This window comes from Gavialis gangeticus, unplaced genomic scaffold (genome assembly GCF_001723915.1).
Source record: "Gavialis gangeticus isolate Ggan-Ray unplaced genomic scaffold, GavGan_comp1, whole genome shotgun sequence".
In the NCBI taxonomy this organism is placed as follows: Eukaryota; Metazoa; Chordata; order Crocodylia; family Gavialidae; genus Gavialis; species Gavialis gangeticus.
This window is the reverse complement of record NW_017729008.1, coordinates 33,102,514-33,129,359: the sequence shown is the minus strand read 5'-3', so window position 1 is coordinate 33,129,359 and position 26,846 is coordinate 33,102,514. Positions and strand designations below refer to the sequence as shown.

Genomic DNA, 26,846 nt, shown 5'->3' with positions numbered 1-26,846 from the left:
TTTTTTTTTTACTTACTTAGTGTTTCACTACTTTGCAAAGAATGCCAAATTACTCAACTTTTATCATCGAAATCATTAGGGCCAAAAAAGTCAGCAGCCCATCCTGTCCACCATCGATACCTTCTTGAGTAATAAGGCTGCAGCATTGGTCTGATTTCTTATGTTTTGCAAGGAGTTTTGTTGTGAAGACTAGAACCTAATGCATGATGATCTGTGACAAATTCAATTTGAGTTCTGCTTACTTCACTTTTGCCTTACTCTCCCCTTTAGTGGCTGCGTCAACTGCTAATTCCACGGCTGGTGCGGCCATGAATTCTTTGACTTCTCTGGGTACTCTTCAAGGACTGGCTGGAGCCACTGTTGGACTGAATAATATTAATGCACTAGCAGGTACCGTAAACAGTGAGTATTTATTGCTGTGGTGGACAGCCTTCCCCAATTATCAGTCTAGGAAAACTATCCATTGTAAACAAATGATACTATTTTTAATGCATTTGCAAACCAGTTGATCAAGTTCTACGCTTAGCACTCCAATCCTGGAGTCTTCACGTTTCGCTCTGCTTGACCTGCAAGGTGAAGTCTGTTGGTATCCTGCAAAAATTACCTTTTCTTGTAGGACATACAGTATTTTAAAACCTCTTCTGTGTAGTCAGCGTAGATTATGGAGGTCAGTTTTGGTTGTATAATAGCTTCCTTTTAATGTCAAGAGCCAGAAATATCAACCTGTGAAAACCTCTACCTACAAGACAGCACTAAGGAATTTAAGTCATTAAGAGGCACCTGTTTGCTGCAGAGACAAACTAGGACACAGCCTTTATCAACCTAAATGCAGAAATTGCTAGGTTGTGGCCACGTTGACATGGGAGCAATATATTTGCTTAAAAATTAAAGCCAACATTTTGGTTTTTAATTTGCAAGTATGTGAGAATGGCCAAGTGAGTTGCTTATAGTGTTAGACCATGAAAATATATGGCATGTAGTCTAAGGTAAGCACTGACCTGTCTGGCTTAAGATGAGGGTGTCAGCCTTTAGAGAGAACCTTCATCCTTGTTCTCAACTGCAGTTAAGCCTTTACTGACGAACAATGATTTCTGTTCTATATCTGTTACAATGACTTCACCTTTGCCTGCATTGAAGGGAATTCACCTTGCATCTTCCCTCTCCCTCCTAGCTTTTTTTAGCTGCCCCTGTTCCTTGCATTTCCTCCTACAATGCAAGGAAAATATTTGATCACCACCACCAGTCTCTAGTCCATTAGCCATCATAATGTATCCACAGGAATGGATGTCCTCCTCAGTATCACTTGCTCACTCTAATGCTCTGCATGATGTCCTTTGTGTCACTGTTATCTGGCTGCTCACCAGTCATTTTGTTCTGTGATCTCTGGTTGTTGATGTTGGGAGCCGGGGACGGGAGGGGTTAATGGATTGTCCACGAAACTGTGGTGAGCGGTTGCATGGGGCCTTGTGTAGAAGAGGTCTTGCTTCTGGCAAGGACACAGATATTAAAAGGAAAAAATAAAGAAGTATCTTCAAAGTCAGTATGGTTCAAGGCCAGTTTAGTGTGTTAGATTCCAAAATAGCTCACATATGTTGAAGCCACACGTGCTTTATATGCTGAAACCAAACCACTGAAAATGGCACTTGTGAAAGACGAGTCTCCTTGGCCTCATGAGCTCTCTCAATGATACACCCTTCTACGTGGAAGGGCTCACTGGGAGCTGATGTTAAACTTCTTTTCCCAGCCAACACTCAAGGTATGCTGTGTGGTACCTGTGCACTGTAGTGTTAGGAGTAGTGTGGCATGGCCCCCATTTCCACAAATATTAAGGACCCAAGCACACTGGCACACTTAAAAGCAATGTTCCTTCACTACAGCTGATCTGTAGCAAGTCACCCACATGCTTTCAGCTCTTGACAGCATGTAAGAATCATGCCATTGCCCATTGCACTCCATTGTAGTGACACTTGCTAGATTCTGGACAATGAGTTTAGATTTTCTTAACAGGTATTTTCAGATGATGTGAATGCAAACCCATTTGCATATGACATCTGAAGTAAAATTGATGTAAACACAACCAAGGACCAAATTCTACCTGGGTCTAAGCAAACACAGCTTCCACGGACTTATACCAGCGGTGGGTTTGGTCCAAAATCTTGTTTGTCGAACGTGTCTGCAGACAGCATGGAGAGTGTGTATGCATATAGTATCTGTATGTATATATTATACATACATATTTACAAACTGTGTGTATATGTCTGTGTATATATATATATATATGTGAGAAATGTTTAGAGATAAGATTTGGAGAGGGGTACTGTGTGCTTCTCATGTGCTGTTTAATGAAACCTTTTTCTCTCAAAATAATGATATTGATAATCAACCTATGGTACTCATGGCACTAATGACTTCTGAGGCTGTAACAAGAGACATTTCCCACTAACTTTAATAGTCTGCCTCTTCTGAACCCAAGTATGCTGCCAGTGACCAACTCCCTTTGCGTTTTTTTACACTCCAACCTATTGTGGAATTTATAGACAGGAAAATTTAGTTTGTATTCCATGATTGGGTTAGATCATGATCAATCCAAGGAAAGAAGGAATGCCACTGGCTAGTAATGCCAAAGTCTTAGTCTTAGAATAATTGTACAGGAAAGTTGGAAAGCCTTGATATGTGTTTTGGGTTGAGGAATGAATGCTAGCTTGCCAAAGCATAAGTGGAGCAAAGACAGATCTATGAATGAGAGCAACAATAGACACAGCAGGGGGTTGATGTTACAGGTACTGGAAGAAAAAAGGCAAGACCCTCCTGTGGAAGCTGTGTCATCATGCACAAAGGAATTTGTGATTCACAGAGCAAGGGTGTGCAGGCTAGTGTGGGCCTGTGATTAGGGCAATCACCTGGGAGAGAGGGGAGTCCTGGATTGTGGTCCCTGCCTGTTGTATGCATTTGCATTTGATTTATGCAGACAGCCTTAGGAATAGCGACCATAAAAAAGGTCCCAAACTTCCCATGTGAGTACCCTAGCCACTAGTCTTTCCAGTTATGCTATCTTGTGCTTCTTTCTGGCATTGCTGCTACACAGTGTCACTGGAGAGATGGAGCCTGCCCCCACCAAGAATAGCTTTTAGGATGGTGCTTGGGTCCCTCTCCTTGAAGGCTGGGGATGTTGATCTGCCCCCCATCAGGCAAGTAGGGCCTAGAACCTACATCTCCCACTTCCTGGCCAAGTGGACTAGCCACCAGGTAGTTTTGTAAAGGATTGGCACCGTACTTCCTCTTCCAGCATTTTCGAAGGAAGGGACCCAATCTGGTCAGTATGCATGAAGCCTGAAGATGCCTAGGTGGCATCTCAAGACACTAAAACCTCATTTCTGGATCCCGATTGAGTTTAACCGTAAGTAAGCACTTAGCTACTCAGCCTGAGGGTAGTTATGGACACAAGGGAACAAAAGTCAGGTTGCCAGGGGCATTCAGTAACTAAACAGGGCAGCACCGAATTAGTTCAGTCGCCTCCATTTTCAGGCAGCACCTGAACACACACACGAGTTTATTGTAACTTTGTTGTTAAGCGCCTCACTTCTGCCTAAATCCTACTGTAGGGGTCTGTTCCCCTTTTTTGGATCAAGCTCCAGGTGACCCTGTCACCTCTGGAAAATAAATACAATAAACAGAAAATAATGTTGCTAATAAAAATAAATTGATGTTTCATAACAAAATCCTTACTCAGACAGGTCGGGGAAAGAGGGTTGGGATTAAAACAAAAAAATAAAGCCTGGATCTGAATATTATGCTTATAGTTTTTCTCTGTTATCCTTCCCCAACATATGTCCAGTTTCCTCATCTGTAAAATGTGGATTAAGATACTGATCCTACCATGGCCTGAGAGTATGGACAGGTTTAAATTGAATGTGTGTGAAGTGCTTTGAGATCTTTTGACTGAAAGTTTTGGAAATGCTAAGCATTAACATGTATTATTTTCACTCTGAAATACCTTGGACAATCCAAGGCAGCTGGAAGGCAGTTAGTGAGAAACCCAGGGACAAAGTAATTGTTTTACTAATGGGGAAGAGCATTCAGTGCAAAACAGGTTGAGGTGCATTGGTAGAGCTATGTGGAGGTCATACTCTGCCTGTGCATGCTTTGGGTCCTTGTAAATTCCACAAAACAAGGGGAAATCAAATTAAAATTATATCAAACAATAGAATCCTTTCTACAGACCTGTTTCTCCCTAGTGATGGTAGTAGTGTTCTTCCCAGAGGCAGTGCTGCAAGACAGGGCTTTCTGCTTAATCATTGGAAATAACCTGGTGGAAGAGGCTGTCGGTTCAGGTGAAAATTGGCACTTCTGTCTGCACCCTAAGTCCATTTAAATGCCTATTTGGTGAAATAAAATCTGGCCATAAATGTACATTCAAAAATGCTTTATATTTGTATATTGCTATACTATCATTATCTATTGCTAGCTGCTTTTTTTTAATCAGTAGCTCAGTATACCAAAGTATCTGGCAATTTTATACTCTTGTCAAGGCCTTAGCTCTGTAATTCATGTTGTGCAGTGTAGTTCATGTCAAAATACAGCACTGTCCTCTCTCCGCTCCTCCAAGTTCTAGAGCTTCCAAGTGAGGACATTTTATTAAGCAAAGGCTGTGGAATATCACTTCTCTGTCAAGTGTTAGTTGCACAAATTATCCTACTATCAAAAGGTGTAATTTATACAGTAAAGGCCTCTTAATTGACACAGACCTTAGTGGTACCAAGAAGTTGCCACTTGAGCAATTGTCCTGATTATTAGTCTCATTGTTAGAATCTGCATAAGAGGTAGTAAAGAACTTTCAGGTCATCATCTTTATCCTCCTTTGTCAACGTAGGATTATTCTCTTTCTAGTGGCTCTCCATCTTTAAATTGCTCATGTGATAGGGTTTGTGACACTTCCCTTGGTGAAGACAGTTGCACAGTCTAACCCATTTCGTTGTTAATTTTTCCTGACCTTAACCATAAAGTACTGTTTGATTAATGTCATCACCTTTTTCAATTTATGTATTCCCCTTTTTACGATGCTGAATAACTCCCCTCTCCTATTCCTTGCATTTACAGTCCTTAAATACTTTAAGGATCTCACTTTCCCCTTTACCCAAAGTTTTGCTAAGGCACTCATCACAACATAAATCTTAATAAGTAGCTAGTAATTTTGTGTGCTTTTGTAAGAGATGCATTATAGCAACTTGATTTTAAAAGGCCCTGTTCAGATATTCTTATGTACTTAAGATTACTAGTTACCATATTGTCTCTCACATATAACATACCCCGTAAATAAGATAGGCACCGTGTTTTGGAAGGCAAAGTTTCGGGTTTTTTTAAGGATCATGGCCTAGAACTGGCTCTTTCATAGAGAGGATATGTTGCAAGATGGCTGCCATCTTCTCTCTGATTGAGCAAGTAGGAGGGATAGAGTCAAGTGTTATCACTTTTACAGCTACTGTCAAGTTGGCAGCAGTTTTTGGCTGCTCATTTGGCTGCTCAGCCAAAAACTGTTGCCAGCTGTGAAGGGGTTAACACTGGACTCCACCCCTCCTACTTGCTGTCCCAGAGAGAAGCTGCCAGTGACTCCATGCTTCTATTTTGAGCACAGAAAATTAGCCTCCATACTTAAGAGACACTCCCCCTGTGCTGATATTTTTGGGGAGGAAAGGTGCATGTGGTATGCACATAAATATGGTACTTATGAAAAAATGGCTTGATTTTCAGTGGTGTTGGGCACCTGCAACTCACTGACTTAAGTTGTAGTGGTAGATGATCAGCTGTTCTGAAAATCAAGCTGTTAGTTCTTTCAGTCGTTTTAGTTACCAGTCTCTAAGTGCTTCCCAACCTATTGCCTTTAAGCTTGCTAAAGGACCTATAAGTAAATTCAGGGAGAAAATTGCCTTTTTATTTCATGAACTGCTGTAAAAATATATAATACAATGCGTAATTGAAATAGTTTAAGCTCCATGAAACTTGGCTAGCTGCCATAAGAGGGAAGGGAAGAGAAGGGCGAAGACAAGTGTTGTGAAAGACTGCATCACAGGAAGTTCATGCTGTTAACCACTAATTAATAGATGTAAAATGAATTTCATGGGCATTTTAATGTAGACTGGGTGCACCGGACGACAGTATGGAGCCCTTGCCCCAAATTTCTTCTTTAGCAGTCATCCTGGTGATTCTAGGTAGTGTGTCCATTTTACAGGGTGGAGAATAATGGGCTTTTTGGTTGTTGTTCTTGGTATTGTTTTACTGCCAGGGGGCTTGTCTACACATGCATTTACGCTGGCTTAAATTTACTGCACAGTAAGCAGGAATAGGATGGTGTCTACATGTGCAGGCATTAACGCATATTAACACTGTGCGTGGCCTGACTTGAGACTAAAGTTAGTCCCAAGTCAGTCCACACGCAGACAGTGTTACTGCATAGTAGGGCATCTACACATGCATTATTATGCAGTAACTAATCGGGTGTAAATCTGATACCTGGATGATGCAGGTATCAAATTTATGCTCAAGTCAGCATTCATCACCATATTTACTGAGCAGTATGGGCGTGTATGTGTAAATGCACACTATGTGTAGATACACACCCGTACTGTGCATTTATTTCAGTTACTGTGCAGTAAATGTGCACATGTAGATGCACTCCATGAGAAGGAAAGGAGCAGAAGTGCCAAAGAATGAATAGTTGTCTTTATCTCCAGAAAATACACAATTCACATGACAGTGTAAAAGACTGCCATGTATTCTCAATCCTGGACAGTAACAGGAATGAGAAAAGAGCCCTGTCTCTCTGACTGTTCAATTTTGTGGGCCATCTTCCTGCAGTGAGCAACCGGATGGAGGGTATGTTGCTGTAGCAATGTTTTGTTTGGGACTGTGGATGGTAATGGTATATAATGGTAATGTCTAGTTGCTCATGACCCTGATCAAATGTGAATTGTGCATCCCGGCAATCACTGGCTGCGTAAACATGATCGAATCATCCAGAACAACTCTCCCAAGTTGTCTATGAAACTATGAATCTATGAAATTATGTTTTCCTGAGAGAAAAACTAACCTGTACAGAAGTTCAGACAGAGAAGCAAAGAGCCTGCAGTGTGGACCCTGGGCTGCCAGAAATCCCTAGAGAGCCCAGAGAGCTTCGAAGGCTTTATTTCAGGTCAATGGAGGCAGGCATTGGCAGGGTCAGGGAGGGTGCGGGCGGGGTCTGTGCCATTCACAGAAGAGTCCTCCACCCTTTCTCCTCTCTGGTGCTGTGGTGGAGCCCAGCTAAGGCTGGGCTGGAAGTATTATGCTTCCATACTTCCCTGCATCCAAGTGATGCAGTGTGAGTCAGGCAGGGACCAAGCCAGGAACAAACCTCGGGTAGCTGTTGGGTCTGTTTTATACCAAATCATCCTGTTTGTAAACCCTTTGTCCCTTGTCCATTTCTAAATGAGGTATGGACTACAGAAAGTCCTGTTTTTTCAGTTCTGCGGTGGAAAAACATGTCAATCACTTCACCTCGTGATATTGTTAGCTGTGCCTAGAGGCAGGGCTGTACACAGCCAGGAGGAGCAGGGTTCAGAGCCAAACAGGGAGGGAGGGAGCCTTTTTGTGGTGGCTCTGCCCCTTGATGCTGATTGGCCAAGGGACCCGGGTGGCCCCACTCCTCGCTGCTGATTGGCCAAGGAGGCAGTGGCCCTGCCCCTCACCATCCCTTTCCCAATATCCTGTATTCTGGGGGTGGGTCAGTGGCCACCCTAGGCAGAACATGCCCCTTAAGCGCTTCTGTGCTACAAAGCATTTGGGGGGGTGTTCTGCTCCCCGCTTGGCTGAGCCTGACACACGCTGTGTGAGAGGGGAGGAGAGTGAAGCAAATCACGTTGGGGTTGCACAGATCAGCTCTTCATCTGCTGTCTGTACAGAAGTTTTGTCTAACAAGAGATGCTCTCTGGAGAGCCACTTCACTTAGGTTGTTCCCAAGTTATTTTCCTCCCAAATTATGAGAAAAATTATGAAAGTCTTTCTATATGCTTGTGGTATCTCTGGAGAGAGTAGGAACTCTCCCTGGAGAAACTAAAAGCCTGTCCAAGCCCACTGTCTCCTATCCTGAGAGCCACCTATCACTTACTGCGATTCCAGTCAAGTGGATTCCATTCGCTGCTTTGACTTCCCTGGGTCCTCTTCAAGGAGCCACTGTTGGACTGAATAATGTCAATGCACTAGCAGATACTGTAAACAGTTGAGCGTTTATTGCTGTGGTGGACAGCCTAATTATGACTCTAGGAAAAGTATCCATTGTAAACAAATGATATTATTGTTTAACGCACATGCAAACCAGCGGGTAGAGTTGATCAAGTGCCGTGCTTAGCACTCGAGTCACTTACCAGGATTCCCGTGATCAGCCTTTCAGGTACCTCGGCGTACTTGACGACAGAGGTAGGCATGCTGAAACAGAAGTCAGGGCAGAATTTCAGAGGCACAAAGTTTACCGTACTTGCCAGTAGCAGGTTGCATGCAAATCAGTCTGGTCGTCCAACCATCGTGCTAAAGTGATCTCTACCAAAGTGGTGTTTCTTTGTTCTGAGTCCCATCTGGTGAAGTGCTGAATTGCATGCACTGCTGTCGTTGTCGGTGTCATATAATGCCAACTACTTTTGGAAAGCACTAATGAACAAGTGCAATTTCTTTTCTCTATTGTTGGGTTTTTTGTAAAGTTGCTCAAATGCTCTCAGGTATGGCGGCCCTGAATGGAGGACTCGGCGCTACAGGCTTGACGAATGGTACAGCCGGCACAATGGACGCCCTCACCCAGGCCTACTCAGGAATTCAGCAGTATGCTGCAGCGGCACTGCCAACATTGTACAGTCAGAGCTTGTTACAGCAACAAAGTGCTGCAGGCAGCCAGAAGGAAGGTGAGACAACAAAGCAAACATCTCAAGTAGCAGATTATTGTTCCACTACTTAATATAGCAACTCTATCAAAGTAACTTCAGCCCATTTAACTCAGTTTGGTTTGGGCTTTTATTTCCGTAGATGTTTTTTTTCCAAAAGCCGGATTAGCCTAACCACTGATTTTTCTTTTCCTTTTTCTTTGTTCTCACATTTTATTTTATATTTTAGTTTAATTTTGACATTGCAACCTTGAGAATTTGTCTTACTTTCCCCTATTTATTAATATAAGTGTACTCACTGGTGAGTCATAATAGGCATCAATAACAAGAATAATGTCTAAAGCATGTGTGTTGTTGTTGCTAGGAGTAACACAGAGGGGGAAAAGGGTTGAGTAGGTGAATTTCCTCTCTTCGGGTTTCCATGTGCTGTGATCATGTCACTTCTCTTATTTAAGTTAGTTTCCAAGTTAATGACAAGATCCATCGTTACACTGAGTGGTTATTTGCTTAATTGTGGATCTTGCGAGGAAGCAAACAAGTGATTGATTGCCCCCTCCCTGTGCCAATAGAGCAAAATAAACCTCAGGAAGTTAACACCAAAAATAAATTAATACTAATGGCAAGATCTTTAGTGAAATAAGGCACTGCTTCTCTCTCTCTGCAGATACCTTGAGGTTTTGGGGAGGGGTGTATTTAGGATTTTTTTCTCCTCCTAACTTCAAGGAAATACTACAAGGGTGGAAAAGTTTTATATGGCTTCTAAGAAAGTTTTCATTGTCATTACTGTTCTTGCCAGGGATGAGCTTCAGAAATAAGCTATTTTACGGGCATCCGAAGATTAACCACCCTTAAAATTCTCTTGCACTATTTCAAGAGGACACCTTCCAGGTGAAATGGAGAACCCCAAGCTAGGGTACAGGGACATAAAAAATTAGATTATTGAAACTGAAAAGATTTCTTAATAAATGTATATTTGTCGTTTCTTTGCTATCTGCTGCTCACTTTCACATGTCACTCAGTTTGGATGGTGAAAAAAATTCATGTGGGAGACTTTTTTTGTTTCTCTAAATGGTTTTCATTGGTTTTAAGTTCATGAAGTGTTTCTAACACTAGCAGGTTGTGTTAATTTAGCCTGCAGGGCAATGCCCCTTTAAAGTTCTAGCCTTTGTCATCTAAGTTGTGGTTTTTTTCCAGTTGGTACATTTTAAGTGAACATTTCATTATTAAGTTCTGCTGCCTTCATTTTGTGTGTTAAATATGAAAGGGGGAGAGCCATATACCAGAGAAGAATACTGCATTAAACATTAATGCTGACATTCAGAAAACTGCATTATTCATATTTAGGGCCCTACCAAATTTGTGATGTCACAATTTTCATGAAAACCACAAATTCGGTTGGTCTCTGTGTAAAAGTGTGGGAACCGTGAAAAGGCGTGAAAACGGCAAGCGAGCAGGGGAAAAGAAAAAAAAATGGAGCTGCAAAACAGAAGAGTTCAGGAAACCTTGGCATCCTGAAGCCAGGGGCAGGGAGAGAGAGAGAAAGGGAGGGGGAAGGGGAGAGGGAGCAAATCAGAGACGGACCCTGACATGAGCTGAGTCCATGAGCCATTTAGGGGCCAGCCCAGGAGCTTGCAAAGAAGCCTGGCCTCCCCCTTCTTTTTTTCACTTTGATTTTTTGGGGGGGATTGCATTGCATTGCAAATGCCCAGCCCAGTGTTGCCTGCCTGCCTGCCCACCGGGGCACCCATGTGTTTCAGTAGCTCTGTGTGAGGAGCTGCCTCCTTTCCTGGCATGTGATCAAGTCCATGGAAACCATTAACCGTATCCTAGACTACTTGCTAACACATCAATTAATGGCTTCCACAAGCTTAATCCCCTAATCAAGCCCACGGAAGCCATTAATTGATGCATTATTAAGCAGTCTATTACGCAGTTAATGGCTTCCACGAGCTTCATCAAGCCCGCAGAAGCCATTAACCTCATCCTAGACCACTTAATAATGTGTCAAGAGATTAAGCCCGTGTAAGCTATTAATTGATGCATTAGCAAGTCCCAGTTTGGGGCCATCTGTCAATCTCTGAGGAGGAGCAAGACTTCTGGGCCCCCTCAGCCAATCAGAGTCATGGCGGGGAGGGGGCCACCACACCCCACCACAAAAATGGCACCGGGTGCCACACGCAGACGGCAAAATCAGACATCAGTCACCCTGATTTAGGTAGGTCCCTAGGCATTTTTCTTTAGATCTAGGTTCAGTCTGTCTAGCTTGGTTCGTTAAAAGGACACCTTATTTGTAGTCAGAAGAAACTTCTTCTGGCTTCCTTCCCTCCTGCCATTTTGGTTTTTTTTTTTTTCATTTTGTTTTATTTTCTACCCTATTTCTCTTTTTCCTTTCCAATGTATGCTCCCCTTTTGATCAGGCTGCGGAAGGGCAGGTAGTCCAGTTCCTCTAATGGGAACACCAGCGTGGCTCTATGAATCCGCTGCAGGAAGTATTGCAGAAGTATTGAGATTGTACTTTCTTCTCCTTCCCTAGGCAGTAACCAAGCACATCACATTTAGGTCACATTTAGTTTGCCGGCCATCGAACTAGAGAATATCCATATAGACCACTCCAGAGTCTGGCTGCACCAGAACCAAGTAGCATCTTAGTTTTCCATGGATACAATGGATCAGTGATCCTATTTTTAGGGCTGAGCTGTGGAAAAAATATTTCAAGTGGTTCACAAACACACAAATCTCAAAATTCAGTTGAAAGGGAAATATTTTTGTTCAAAATAAAGCAAAAAAAATATTCCTTTGCATGCCTTTGTTCAAAAATTGAAATTTTTTTGAGATTCCCAAAGTTTTCACAAAACATTCGAGTTTCACAAGAACTGCGTTTGTTGTTGCTTGTTAAAAGAACGGTTCAGGGGTTTTTTAGGGTTTTGTAAATATATTTGGCAGCATTTCCTGTCTCGAGATGAGAGGTTTTCCAACTGTCATTTCCCTTCTTTCTTGCTTTCTTGCTTTTGTTACAAGAATCCATGTATCTGGGAAGTAACTACATATTCACTCTCAGGAGTTCTTATTTTTATCTTCTCTCAATGATTTCCATGGCAAATCAATTTGCAAATCAGAAGGCGTTTTGTGCCCTGACCCCCAGCACCCAGAAGCCTGTGCTACAGACTCAAACCTGAGATCTTCAGAAACTAAACCCGGCTCTTCGTAGCTCTTACATTAATCTCTACAAATAAAATTTAGCTGACACAATAGTTGAGGATGTGGGAGGCAGCACAGCACACAGCTATACAACTTGAAGAGCTGAAGAGAGCAGATATTGGAAGAAGCTGCCACTTTCATGCAGTCTTTTTTTCTCCCATTTAAGACACTTATGCAAATTTAAGAAGGAGACTGCACTTCGACTTCTCCTTTGGCAGCAATACTGAGTAAAGAACATAGACAAGGGCAGCTCTTCTATAAAGGACCTGCCTTTCAACTCTACTTTGACTACTTTATGCAGTTTGTTACTTCAAAATGTTTGCAACTGAAATGTTTTTGCCCATCGCCCCCTTAGAAATATTGTCAAGAAAGCTGGATAAAATATAAAACCCCTAATAAACATTTTCATGCTGTGCTTGTTTCTCTAAAGGTCCAGAAGGGGCAAACCTCTTTATTTACCATCTCCCCCAGGAGTTTGGAGACCAGGACATTCTGCAGATGTTCATGCCTTTCGGAAATGTTATCTCTGCTAAAGTCTTCATTGACAAACAGACTAATCTGAGCAAGTGCTTTGGTATGCAAAACTTTAATCAATCCATGCGCGGTAGACGGAGAAGCGGTTGGAATGAAAAATTAATGGCAACGTGAAAAATGTCAAACTGGAACCTCATTCCCACAGCAGTGGCTTTGAATCCTCAAATGTAGGGAGAGGAAAAAAAAGCACAGATAAACCAATTCAAACTAAAAATTACACTGAGGGGGTGGGGGGGGGGAGATCTTCCAATCTAACATCTACATTGGATGTGTCAGGAATACACAACTAATTACACCTTATGTGGAGGAATGTCATTCCCTATACTATTAAGCTGCCTCATTATGGATACTTAATTATCCTCTCTTGTATAGCTGAATCTCTGTAAAACTCTGTGTTTAACCCATTACTTTTACATTACAGGAAATCCTTTCCTTTGGGTTAAGTGCAAGATGCTGCCATTAGTGTCTGTATCATTTACATAGATGTAGCACTGAACACTTGACAGATAATTGCTGTCTATAGATGCAGCTATGAGAAGTACAAGTAGGGTGCACTGTATCAGGCAGTGGACTGTTAAGCTAGGGCAGAGGAATCGGTGTCAAGTTTCCTAGAGAGTCTTTGACCTGCAAGGAAATTAGACTGCCAAGGTTGAGAATAGCAAGCGTTTGGGCAATATTTAGACCCATGTGGAAGTTCTAGAGCTGATCAGCTGCATGCCAGTCCCTTGAAAATGTAAATTTACTGGCCTAATGCTTTGATATACTTTATTACTAACTGCAAGTAAATAACCACTTCTCATCAGCATTAGGCTAATAGTTCTTACATGAAGTAAAGCACTTAATCAGGGTCTGTGATGAAAACATGTTTACAAGTAACACCAGTCTATAAAAGTTGTCCCTGTTATATTGCAACCTCTAAGTGCAGCAACCCGTAGCCCAACCAGAGGAAAGCTGCTCTTTGTTAGATGAACCAATCCAAAAATCCAGTGCACTGGCAATGGTATCATTCACATCTCATCATCCTCAATCTTTTTTCTTATTTCTAAAGGGCTCCCATAAACCATAGCCCATGTGTTTGTTTGCTTGCCTTAGATGTACTTTTTAAATCATGGTTTTTGGTAAAATACATCTAAGAGTATTTCAGGAATGCTTCTTGTGTTTTACAGCCACAGCCTTTCAAATTGGTTTAATCTAAGCAGAAATAAGGTACTAACTCTGAAGGATGACACATGACATTATTCAGAAATAGCTATATGCTTTAAATTCAAACCCTATATTAACCCACATCAACATGCAAGTATTGATAAGTCCTTAGTTAGTTAGCTTTGGAAGGACCAGAAAGTACTATTTTATGTTACTCCACGCCCAGACCTTCATGTTCCAAGGTCCTTGTTGAGGTGTCCTGTTCAAGCTTCATAAAAGTTAAATATCAGAAATTAAATATAATAAAAATACCAGGGACAAAGAACATGATATTTATGAAAATGTCCACTTCCATGGCTATAGTAAAAATGGAAATAGCCCAACTAATGGAAATAAAAATGTTGATCTTCAGACACATTTGATCTATTCAAGTAGTGTGAGAGTAGCAAAATAATTTTGACCAGAGCCTTTGGGAATCATGACACCAGGTCAAATCAAGCCATGTTAATCAACAGCATGGTACTTGCAATGACAGCTCAACAAAGTAAAACAGGGAAATAATTTATATTCAACCCTGCCCCAAAAGAAATATTCCACTCCTTATCAGAAACCATTTGCACTAATAGCTATGTCTACCTCAAGAGATGGTCCAAGGATGGAGCAGGTTTGAATATCAACCTTCTCATTAACCACTAGAACATAAGGCCCCACCCAGGTCATGGGCTTGAGGGCCATGGAAAGGTAGTGATAGAGATAGGAGGGAAGAAGGTTTTGGACAGAAGAGGAGCTCAGTTTTGACCTTCTTCAGCTTTAAAGTGCTAACAGAGCTTCTGATGAGATATCAGAGAAATAGTCTAAGCAATATGAGTAGATATAAAGACCCAGGTGAAGAGCAGAGGAGTAAATTTGTGAGCAGAAAGCTGATAGTTGGAACCCATATGGGCAGAAAGATCTACAGCAAGGATGAAGAGGGAGGAGAAAGGGAGAGGGAAGATGGAGTCCTGTGAGGAGGAGGCACTATGAGAGGCTAATGAAGTGATCACACGACAAGGACAAGAAAAGGACAGAATGAAAATTGAGGACAACATTTTAAGGAGTTTATGTCAAACCACCTCAGAAGTAGTCAGGGAGAATACAGCTAGAGGAGAGGTGCTGAGGTTTGACTAAGAAGAGTGTGACACATTTCATAGATTTTTAGGGTCGGAAGGGACCTTAGTAGATCATCGAGTCTGACCCCCTGCCCTGGGCAGGAAAGAGCCCTGGGGTCACATGACCCCAGCCAGGTGCTTGCCCAGCCTCCTCTTGAAGACCCCCAGGGTAGGGGCGAGCACCACCTCCCTTGGGAGCCCGTTCCGGATGCTGGCAACCCTGACCGTAAAGAAGTCCTTCCTGATGTCTAACCCAAATCTGCTCTCCATCAGTTTGTGGCCATTGTTCCTAGTTACTCCATGGGGTGCCCTGGTAAAAAGAGCGAGGGGTAGGAGATGCTCTTTTTACCAGGGCTTCCCCCGATGAATTTGTAGGCGGCCACAAGATCCCCTCTCAGCCTTCTCTTGCAGAGGGTGAAGAGATCCAGGTCCCTCAATCTCTCCTCGTAGGACCTATCTATCCTGCACACCCCTAACCATCTGAGTAGCCCTTCTCTGGACCCTTTCAAGGTTATCCACATCCCTCTTGCAGTGCAGTGCTCAAAACTGAATGCAGTACTCCAGCTGCGGCCTGACCAGCGCTGCATAGAGGGGAAGTATGACCTCCCTGGATCTGTTCGTGATGCACCTGCTGATGCACAATAAAGGGCGGTTAGCTTTACTGACCACTTCATCACACATGTTCATCTTGGAGTCGACTATGACTCTGAGATCTCTTTCTGCCACTGTGTTGCTTGGGAAGATGCTTTGGCATAAGCAGTTTCTAGGGAGTGGAAAACACAGAAGTCAGGGTGGAGTGGATCGAGTTGTGGCAGGGGGTGCGGTGAAACCTGAGGCTATGCTTACAAACGGCATGGCCAATGATAAAAAGATGAACGACAAAAGAAAGACAGGGGGGCAGCCCAGGGACATGCACCGGTTTGTCTTTGTCTTCTGAAATGGAGAAACCGTAGCTAGTTGATATTGGAAGCAGTAGGAATGAGACAGCAGTGAGATATTAAGAAGAAAAATAAGAGGGGCAAAATTAGGAGTACATGGAAGTCATGAGAGACGGGATTGTGGGTGGCTTAATAGAGGAGGGGAAGTGAGACATTTAAGTGTCACTGTCAGAGAGATGGAAGAGGATGCGATGGGTAATCTAATCTAATCTAATATAGAAGAAATTGTTAAGACAAATTCCAATGGAAAGAAAAGGGCACTTTTCAGAGCAGATGCATGCATAATACCAGGTTGGAATACAGTAATTAACGGCAGCAGAAGCAGACTGGCAGTTCGGAGTGCTGTACAATTAAGAGTGGGATGCACAGATAGGAAAATTGAGTGCAGCCCCTAGGATCAGAGAGATTTCAGTCTATTATGAACCAAGTGATTTCAGTCTTGAGGAGGCAAGAATACACGCCAGCCCAGTCAGAGTGAATTACAGGGAGAGAGCACTTTCTAGTGGTTAATCCTCAGAAGGAGGAGGCAGAAGATGTCCACCTCTGCTATTGTTTTGCTGCCACTTAAGCCTAGAGTCCCAGGGCTTTGAAGCTGAATTAATTCATGTTTGCAGTGTCAAGACCCTGAAAAGTGCTATAGAAATGCAAAGTTAGAAGAACCCGGAGAGACCTGGAGTTAATTCCTTCTCTGCCACAGACAGAGGCCCAGATCTTCGATACTATTCAGTATTTGAAATCCTTGACAGTTAGCTACCAAAATACTTTTGTGGGTCTGCAACCTAGTCACTCCATGCCTCAGTTTCCCAGTTGTTATCTGGAGATAATAGTACTTTCCTGCTTTACTAGGCAATACTCAGCCTACAACATTGGAGTGTGGAGGGGCACCTAACATACTCCAATACCATGTAGCTCCCTACCAAACGCCTCTAAAAAAGGCATTCACCCCCAAGTGCTTCGGTTGGCATCCCAGCTACCAAGCAGTGAGGTAGCAAAGTGCTGAATGCTAGTAAGGTAAAGGAAGAGCCAACAAGGGTTCGGAGGGAAGGTCTACAGAGAATAATCAAGGGAATACTGGGAAGTGGGGGGTGAATGTGATCCTTTAAAAAATGTGAACAGCCAACTCCATACTCCAGTGAATTTAATTTTAACCCCAATTTCCCTTTCTATCCCCTTTCCATTTTGTGCTCCGCAGGTTTCGTTAGCTACGACAATCCAGTCTCTGCGCAAGCTGCTATCCAGGCTATGAACGGCTTTCAGATTGGCATGAAACGCTTGAAGGTCCAGCTGAAACGCTCCAAAAACGACAGCAAACCTTACTGATCTTAACCCCAGGCGCTTACTGCTCTTATTTTAGCTTTCTTAGGGTAAGTCCCATGAGCAAATGTGTCCTCCACAAGGGGGGTTAAGGAAGAACATATTGCCAATCTTCAGCAAGAGACAGTTATTTTTACAGTTACCACTTCCATTGCCCCCCACTTGCCCTTATTCAACTTGGCTCCCGTTTCCTTGCCAAGTAATTACGTAGTTCTGTTACTGTGTTTAATTTTGTTTTGCAGCATAATTTATCTCCGTTTTTCCTTTCCGGTTTTTTGTTTGTTTGTTTGTTTTTTTAAACAAATGACATCTTAAAGTCTAAAAGCAACAATGTGCAATTTAACTCTGAACCCTGGTGCCATTAGCACACTCGGGTGGGGAATTGAAGTGGTTTTCTTATGTACGGAACCAACTTTACCAAGGTGGCACCAGCAGTTTATAGGCTAAACTCCTGCCAACTGAAGCACTTATTCTGAAACAACAATGATAAGTCTTTCCACTACATTAGCTTGTTTTTGAGAGAGATTTTAATTCTTTTTTTTTTTCTAGGGGTTCAAATCAATGTGATGTTTTATTGGTCCGATATTACACTGGTTGTCTTATAGTTCCTTTTTTTTTTTGTTGTTGTTCTTTTTTTTTTTAATTCTTGGTTTTTTGGAAAGGATTAATGTAAAAAAGATTTAGAGATCTGTTTCTAAAGCTACAGGGTTTAAAATAAAAAAAATAAAATAAAATGAGTGACAATACTTGATGTTTCTTGAGAGATAAATTTAATAATAATAAATAAAAAGAAAGCCACAGGCCTGTAAATTTTATTTGTAAAAAGCATTTCTATTTTTATACAAAATTTTTACTGCCTCAGAAATAATGGAAGTTATTTATTGCCTATTGTTAACTTATTGGATACCTAAATAGCAGCTCTCTATGCTAGCTAGATACTTTGAAGTAGTCTCTAGAGTAATTGTGCCAAGAATGGGCGCTTTTTCACCGTTGAACCCTCCACCCTTTACAGTTCATGCTTTTATCCTCTTGTTTGTATTTGTCTGGTTATTTTGTTTGTAGTTTCCATTATCTAGTTTAAAGTTCGGTTGTCTGACTTTTTTCTTCCCCCTCCCCGTTATGTCACATTTGTCGAAAACGGTTCTTTCCTCTCCTCCTCTCCCCAAAGAGGAATCCATCTTCTCTAACTCCCTTACGATGGATTCATTTGGGGTTTCATTGTGCTGTTGTTGATGAGTATTGTAAGTTAATGCAAATTATGTGGATGGCTCCTAGATTCTAATGATAAAAAGATTTGCATTAGTTTTCTCCTGCACCCATAAAATGATTTTGTTTCTGCTGCATAGACTCTATGTAACTTTTTCCTCTTCCTTGTTTTTTCCCTAGACATCTCCATGCCCGTTAGTTCATCGTTTGCCTAGCATGTCCCTGTGGCGTCTCAAAAAAAAAAACAAAACAAAACAAAAACAAAAACAAAAACAAAAAAAAAAAGTTTCATCGTCCCGTCATTGTTTCTGATGTCTTTCTGACCTCACATCATATTTGGTTCTCCTACTGACCTTTGATCTAGTTTGACCTTTGAAATTTGCATGTGACCTCATCTAGCTATGAATTCTGGGAAGTCAATGTGAAAAAACATTGCTGCATTCATGCAAGACTGAAATTTATTATTAGACAAATTAATGATAGGATTTAAAAAAAAAAAAACCAACCTGTGGCAAAAATGTTTTTTCTTTCTTCTTTTCTTTTTTTTTCTTTTTCTTCTTTCTTTTCATATATATATATATATATATATATAAAAAAAAAAAACAGACTTGAAAGTATTATACAGGGATTGGCATTCTGCCTGGTCACTGGTGACAATAGCAATATGTGTCCAGAGGCACAGAATGTTGGTTTCTAACAGACTACTTCCAAAACAGTTTGAGAAAAAAAACTGTCTGATTTTAAGTCTCTAGAGGTCTGTAATAGTTTTTACATTTTTCAGGCAGTGTAAAGTTTTTTGATAAGGCCATTTTAGGTGGCTCACTTTCTCATTAAAATATATATATAGAACCACTTTTTGTAGATTAGTATAAGAAAATATTTACCCTGTTTTAGGGCAAATGCTACCTATTTGTGTCACCTTTTGCTGAACTGACTCACAGTTAGACAATCCATGGTTTAATGCACATGAAATTACCTATATTTTATACTGTTCAATGTACAGAAGAAAGGTTACTGTAAACTGTGTTACGTTGGTGCTTCTGTGAATTAAGTTGTGGTTTCATCATGAGTCTTATGGTCTTAAGTGTTCTATGTTTATAAAAGACGAGTTTAAAATTGGTTTACTTGAACAACAACAAAAAGGAGTTTCAAAAAACACAAAAAAAAAAAGTTGTTTGCTGAAAAAATAAAAAAAATGAATTTCATGTGAAAAATTTAAAAATATTCCAGAATAAGTTTGTGTTGGCTTGTGACGCATTGATGTCATTTTTTTATTGTGGACAATTTAGATGTGTTTGTGTTCAGCAAAATGTGATCGGTTTTTCTTTTAAAGAAAAAAAAATCAGTGAAAATTATAGTGCCAAATTCCAAAGGTACTTTCTTCCTAGAGCTTCAGTGTGTTTCTTGTGTGAAGTAATTTGATAACATGGGTATTTTATTATGTGTTTTGTATAAATCCCTAATATTTAAAGAAAAAAAGAGGTTAAAAAGTTTGTTAACTTGCTATCCTGTGGTCTTGTTGCCTGAAATTGTTATTGTTTGTTATTTCTCTTTGATGTTTTTTTGTAAAACATTGTATAAGTGCCCATGTTTCACTTTTTTAACCACTCTGCACATCAATGCTGTGAAAGCAAACCTCACAATGTATTTTCTTCATAATGTATTGAAACCTCTAAGGTGAGAAAGTTTTGAACTTTTAACCCTTTCCACCCAGAGCTGTCTTGAGTGTTAATACCTTTTATACATTCACCATTTTGCTGTTTATTTTTATATATATATCTATATCTATAAATATATATATACTTAGTTTTTTGTGGTTTATTTAATACATGGTTGAAATCAGAAAAATGCACAGGGCAGATCTGAAGGACAAAAAAAAATATTTTACTGCTGTCTAAATTTCTTCTGTATCTATAACTAAAATTATTTAAAACAGTAATTAACTTGTGGTTTTCCTTTTTAGATTTTGGGGATTTTTGTCTTTTCTTAAAGAGCTTTTAATATGCTGCTGGAATATGCTATTCAGTATTAATAAAATAAAATAAAAAAACAATTCTTTAATTATCTATTGTGTGAGCTGCTCCCAAACCGGGGCAGCAAAGCCACCATTTGAAAAACCTTGAGGAGAAAAAAAAAGATATTTTTGTAACTAAATAAATGAACTTTTGCTTAAATCAGATTCACTAGATCTTCCTGGATGAAAATTCAATGTGCACTGCAATTAAACTACTTTTTAGGGAATAAAGTTTACATACACTGTAACACGTGGTGTTAGTTGCCATTATCTGTAATGACAAGATACAGCCCCCCCCCCCCGATCCTCCAGACACTGATGTACCCGAGTAACTTTACTCGTACCAGTAGTCAGCGGAAATGCAAATGTGGCTTAAGTGGGTGTTAGCTAGGTGGACTCCTCTATAAGGAACCTGAAAACAAATGCTGGTAGCCCTTCACTGCCTTTTCAGTTTGGTTAGATCGCACATCTCCCGCACAAGTAGTGACCAGTGGCCAGATCTGGTTCTTTGCTACTGGCAGCTAGAATCCATTGCCAGTCCAAGGCGTGCAAGCAGCCGTCCCTGCTGCTGATATCAAAGTGCCATACCTTTTTCCATGACCTAGTCCTAGCTGATTACTTTCAAAGCCTCTTAATATTAATAGGAAAGCCCGATATGAACAAGATGCAAAATGCAAGCGGTGCACTCTGTCTCTTGCCCCCAGCTTAAATGCTTGTTTATGGAGAAGCCCTGGGATGGAAAGGACTAGCCTCTAGTGATGCAAAAAAAAGTTTTCTTCTAATAGCACATGCACTTATAAATAAATGATCTATTCTCACATGTTTTTACTACTGCTGGGGCCTTCCTATACCCTTTGAGGGCTATTTTGTACTTCTTGCAGCAATTCTGCATCTTCAGAGTGTCATCGCCCTCTCTCTCTCTCACACACACACACACACAGTATTATATATATGCACATATATATATATATATATAATATGAGACCCTCATTTGAATTGCTTAGACTCTTTCGCTAATTTTTCTCATTTTGCCCACCATATAAATTCCCAAAGCTTGTTCAGATCTTTTCAGTGCAGGAGGCCCCCGGGGAGATACTGCAGGTTTACAGTCCAGATAAAAAATGTTAATGGGCTACTTTCTCAGCTGGTGTCCATCAGTGGTGTTCTGTAGATTTCAGAAAAGCTAATCTGAATTACACCAGCCCAAGCATTTTTAGTGGAGAATTTTTTTTTATATTTTCAGGCAACAAAGATGGGTCATTATTGGGAAAAGTTTGCAATTAAAAAATAAATAAATAAAAATCAAGCGCGCACGCACGTACACACACACACACAAAACCAAGTTTAAACCTCCTTAGAGATAATCTATTGACCAATTCTCTTTCACAATATCAAAAGGGAAAAGCTGCAAGGGTGCAAGGGGCCTAACACCAGAGGAAGAAAAACAAGGGAAATTGCTTTAAAAAAATTCTAATCAAAAGAACAGACTAGTCATTTTTTTCAAACAAATTAGCTAATTGCAATGAAATGGCAGTCCTCAAAGGAGTAACAAGTTCATCTTTCTTTCACCATAGGGGTTATAGTTCCTTGGCTTGTGCAACTCTGGAATCATTTTACTGTTTCTGTTTTTATTATCTTAAGTGCTAATTAACAAAAGGAAAAAAAAAAAACCTGTAGTTTCATTACCTTTTTGGATAATGTCATACAAGAAAAAAACTATGTATTTGTGTTTTTTTTGTGCTGTGAGAATTGTTGTTTGTAGATTAATATTACTATCATTTTGTTTAGAATTAAAAACTAGTTTTTAAGTATTGTCTGAGAAAAGCCAAAGTTAATGCGACCTAGTGGAAGCTGTAAAACCATTTGAGTATCGTTTCTGTTTTATTGATGCATTTGGATTTTGTTGTTTGATGGAATTTGAGCCAAAAAAAAGCAGGCTTTCCTATTTCTACAACTTGATTGTACTTATGCATTTTGTACCAGTGGAACTTTTTATACTGGAGATTAAAAAACAAATGGAAATTTTTGTGGCTTACTCTTGTGGGCCCCCTGACCATGGCTGATTTTCGAGTTTGATTTCTGGTTGGTAGAAAGAGAGTTGGTTTTGTTTAGAGAATTAAAAACTTTGGCTTGATTTCTTTTTTTCCCTTTGCTTATATCTAGTGTTTAGAATTTTGTCTTTAAAAAAAAAAAAGCAAGCGGTAAGTTTCACTTTTTATTCTGTATTGTGCAGTTACACAATAAGGTAATTAGAGTTAGGAGTACTCAGTCACTTTATGTGGATAAATGTATTAGTTAAAACTTTAGGGGTTTGCTTTTTTGCTGTTTAGATCAGAGTTTTTTCTGATTCTTCTGTCCTCATTGTGAACATAACCGTGTAGTTGAAACAGTCAGACTTATTTTTGTAACGTATGTTATTGTGTGATGCAGTTTTTTGCTTCTGTCTCCAATATTAAACCATTTTCCTAATACTTGTCTCTCTCTCTCTGTGTTGTATTGTTGGTGGTCATTATGTGTTGGTAATACATCTGCACACCTCACTGTTTCACGTCCCTGTTTTTTTTTTTTTCTTTTCTATTTGTCAGTTGTGCATAAAAGATACAGTCGATTCCAACTAAGTGAATATCTGATTGGGGGGTGAAAGAGGACTTGTACACTTTAGATACGCGCGGTTGCTATTACATTCTTTCCCTTAGTTGTGGTTTATCCCTTGGATGATCTGAGTGGAATATCATCTTAACCTGACGGCCCTGCAAAATCACACTGAAGGTGGCTTTTGTTAGTCTTCTGACTACAAAAGTTGATACACACAAACACAAGCAGAGAAGCTGAAAGCCATGCAACAAGGCTTTTGCTCTGACGTTTCATTCTGTTTGGAAAAAGTGGACCGCAAAGATCAATTTTGAACAGTGATATATGTTTTAAAAATGACTGTGCCACTGCTTTGCAAACAGTCAAGAGTGGAAGGCTATAGCCCTGGGATTTCTTCCAAACTGCACAGTAATCTAGTGGCATATGGCATTAGTCAAACCCTCCTTAGAAGCTAATCACATTTTAACTACAGCTACGAGAGCCTGAGAAAAACCTACCAGGTGAACAAGTTTGCTATATGCAGTATATGTATGTAAAAAATAATAATAATAATAAAAGCTAAATGAGCCCAGAGAGAGCTTCTAAGTATTAAAGCCGGGGGGAGGGGAGGGGGTTGCAAATCACTTGCTCAAATGAGCCATATTTTTTGTTGTGAGCTTGCAAAACGGATCTTCCTCCGTGTGGCTAATAACATTACAGAAATCTCCAAGGGGAAAATAAATATGGTCCTTCCTCCCCACCGCCTCCTCTTCAGTCACCTTTGTGCCCACCCAGAGGCAGAACAGGGCAGCTTGGCTCCTGGGTGCTAGTGGTGGTGGTGCGGCCGGTCGATAGCAGTGGTGGCTGTCTTCATTTCTCCCCCCCCAGTCAGGGCTCAGGGCTGCTGCCCTGGACTCCCTGCCTTAGTTATGCTACTGCACCAACCTACTCCCCACCTCGACACACTCGACACTCTCCGCTTTCCCTAGGACGGGGGCCTGGTGGAATCAAACACACTCCGCAAAGGGAACTATACAGTGTTTGGGTTCACAAAAGTCTCTCCTCACTCTTTGGTCTGAAATAAAAGCTAAAATTGGAGCAGGGAAAAAGTCCAAGGGCCAGGGCAGGGGAGGGAGGAACAAGCACTCCCACGCGCTCTCTGGAACTGAAGCCATACACCCACTTCCCTTTCCTTTGTCTCACTTTCCGTGACGCTCAGGAATCGAAGGCCACTTAAAAGTGCTCTTATGAGACCCAATCAACACTCCTTCTTGTTTCATTTTTTCTGGACTTTCTGTGCTCCGGCTTTGGCTCGCACACAGACACACCCTAAAACGGTGTCTTATTGAGAATGAGGTCATGGCGCACTGACTGTTTCCTTATGGTTTCAACAGCTCTGTTGGCTCCCGTGTTTGGACCAGTTTTGACATTTTCTGGTGACTCCTGGGTTGGCCTGGTTATGCTTTTACTTTCTTTTTATTTTTTCTTTCCCCCTTGACTCTCTTCTGTGAGCATAAAAGGCAAGTAGGCATTGAGGTTGGAAGCCCAAGCTCAAGACATTGCCCATTGAGTTTATTGTCAACCTCCTGCCAGGACCTCCAATGCAGTTCTGGTTTTAATCCAAAACCACAGAAGCCTGTAGGGAGCAATCCAGCACTGAAGCAGACAACATGGTTTAGAGGTCCTAATAATAGGTCTTGAGCATCTCTTGGTGCTGAGCCTAGGAACACTTATCCCAGTGATTTCAGCTGAATAACTCCTGCTTTTCCCACACAGGAGATTAGAATTGGGCTTCATAATTTGAAGTAGTCGTAGGCAAGTGGTTTTTTTTGAAACCCCCCACCATCTTGCAAGGAAGGAAGAGCGATTTATACCGTTGTGAGCTTAGAATTGGGCTTCCTGATTTTAAGTCCTTTGAAACTCAACGCCTTGTTAGCGAGGAAGCTCTTCAGATGCAAGCTCTTTTCTTTGCAAACACCATCTAAAATGTCCTAACGCTACAATAAAGGAAAACATTTGGGATATAAAGCCCCGGTTTAAAAAAAAAAAAGAAACACCAACAACCGGGAAAAACGAGTTCCCTAAAGCAGTGTGGCTCTACACTTTGTCCTGCTTAGCTGCCTGCTTTTAATTTCAATTATGGGAGACACCTTGTGGTGTTAGCAAAATGTCTCTTTGTTAGCTGCATGTGCATCGCCATGGGAAATTGCCAACTGTCACAAGATTTGCTGATGAAAGTAGTCCATGCCAGAGTGTGTGTGTGTGCCTTTGCCCAGTTTGGCTTTTAGGTATTAGGCTAGGAAAAACAGCTTAACAAAATGTACTGTGAATCATTCCTGATAAGTGAATAAAGCATTGTGACCAAGCAATCAGATTATTCACTTATCAGGAATCGACTGTACTGCTAGTTCACTTGACTGTTTTTGTTCCTCATCTCTGTTGTAGTTTCACTACTTTGCTGTGTTCTGTTTTTCTCTCATGCTCTAGAAAAATCACTGGGAATATCCCTTTGTGTGACCATGCAACGTGCTATGGAGTGAAAAAAAAATTTATATATCTATATATCTTAACAAAATCTATGCACTGCTATCAGGAACACAATACTGGATGTGTCTTATATATATTGAACTATAATAGTGCTCAATTTCTTAAATAAAGCTTAAGAAAGGATTCTGTTGTCTGTAAGATTTTATGAGCATTAAAAGAAAGAAAAAAAAAAGTGTTTCTAGGGTTCGGGTCTTTTTATCTGTGTCAAATCTCACCAGGTTTACAACTTAAACATGCCCAGGTAAATACGGCACGCAGAATTTGTTCTTCCCATGAGAGCCGACAACCTTGGAAAGTAACCTTCCTAAGGTGGATTAAAGAGTTGTACCCCACCGTGAACTGCAGCAAAACACAGCACTTCGCCACGTGGTTATCTACTGACTGTCAAAGAAATAAACCTCTTGACTCAGTAGATATAATGAAGCCATATTTAAACTTCAGAAAACACTTGAAGTGCTAGAGTCTTTTTGTGAACGGGGACAGACCCTTGTTTCTGAATGGGAGCGCTCTCTTTCTGCATATCTCTGGAATATGCTTAGAATAAAACTGTAACCAAGAAGCCCACGTGTGTGGTGCTCAACAGCCTGAACTGTCTTTTGAGCAAGACAGAAGGCTTGGCAGGCGGGTTTTCTGCAGGCAGGCCTAGAGAAAAAAATTGATCATCAAAGATGACAGTTACATTTTTCAAAGCTTTCTGTGGAATTGCAGCTATGTGGCTCCCATCGACTTTAATAGGAGTCTCACAGCTAAAACCCCGCCAAACGCTTTGAAAAATTTACCCCCCAAGGTAACGGAGCTGGCATGAAGGCATAAGGTTAAAAGGATCCTTCCACCTCGATACCAGCTTGTGATAGAGATGTCCAGACTTGTCACAATTAGCAAATTTAGGGCACTCTCCGCCAAGATAAAGCGAGGAGGAAGTGAACTACTTAATCATACTACATCCACCGACAGGATCATAAAAACTCATGGCTTGCTGATGATTTCTTGCAGCATTTTCTTTCTGCCGATGAGCCGGCCATACATGCTCAGCAAACTTAATTAAACAGTGACATCCAGTGGCCAGGCTCTTTAGAAATGTGTACCTCCTTTGGGGCAGGGACCGGGAGTCACAACCCAACCCACTGGCGTCGGTGTGAGTGGGCTCCAGTAGGACCTTGGCTGACTCCCATGTCTTCTTGTGCTGCACAAAACACAGCAGGCTGGGACCCCAATCTGGATGGGATCTGTGGGGCACTGACACAGATTAAATAATAGAGGCGGTTAGCCCCTGTTCGTATTCCCTCTGATTTTTCTCATTAACAGGCTTTCTCTTTCCACTAAAGGGATC

General features: G+C 41.0%; 1 protein-coding gene and 1 long non-coding RNA gene across 16 annotated transcripts in view; both read left to right on the top strand.

Moving 5' to 3' along the window:
* Positions 1 to 18,629, top strand: part of CELF2 (CUGBP, Elav-like family member 2) — a 1,030,042-nt gene extending 1,011,413 nt beyond the window's left edge. For 9 of the 15 annotated variants that reach the window (XM_019509587.1, XM_019509578.1, XM_019509590.1 and 6 more), the window contains 4 exons: positions 271 to 390; positions 8,727 to 8,924; positions 12,532 to 12,675; positions 17,057 to 17,222. In XM_019509587.1, the coding sequence (XP_019365132.1) occupies positions 271 to 390; positions 8,727 to 8,924; positions 12,532 to 12,675; positions 17,057 to 17,184 (590 nt within the window). In that variant the 3' untranslated portion in view covers positions 17,185 to 17,222. Of the gene's footprint in view, positions 1 to 270; positions 403 to 8,726; positions 8,925 to 12,531; positions 12,676 to 17,056; positions 17,229 to 18,564 lie in introns of those variants that run through there. The other 6 variants (XM_019509577.1, XM_019509582.1, XM_019509585.1 and 3 more) reach the window with 3 other exon arrangements.
* Positions 18,630 to 18,660: 31 nt separating this feature from the next.
* On the top strand, positions 18,661 to 22,869 carry LOC109292228. Its single transcript, XR_002096082.1, has 2 exons — positions 18,661 to 21,338; positions 21,706 to 22,869. It is a non-coding gene; the product is annotated as an uncharacterized LOC109292228 (long non-coding RNA).
* Positions 22,870 to 26,846: the final 3,977 nt, after the last annotated feature.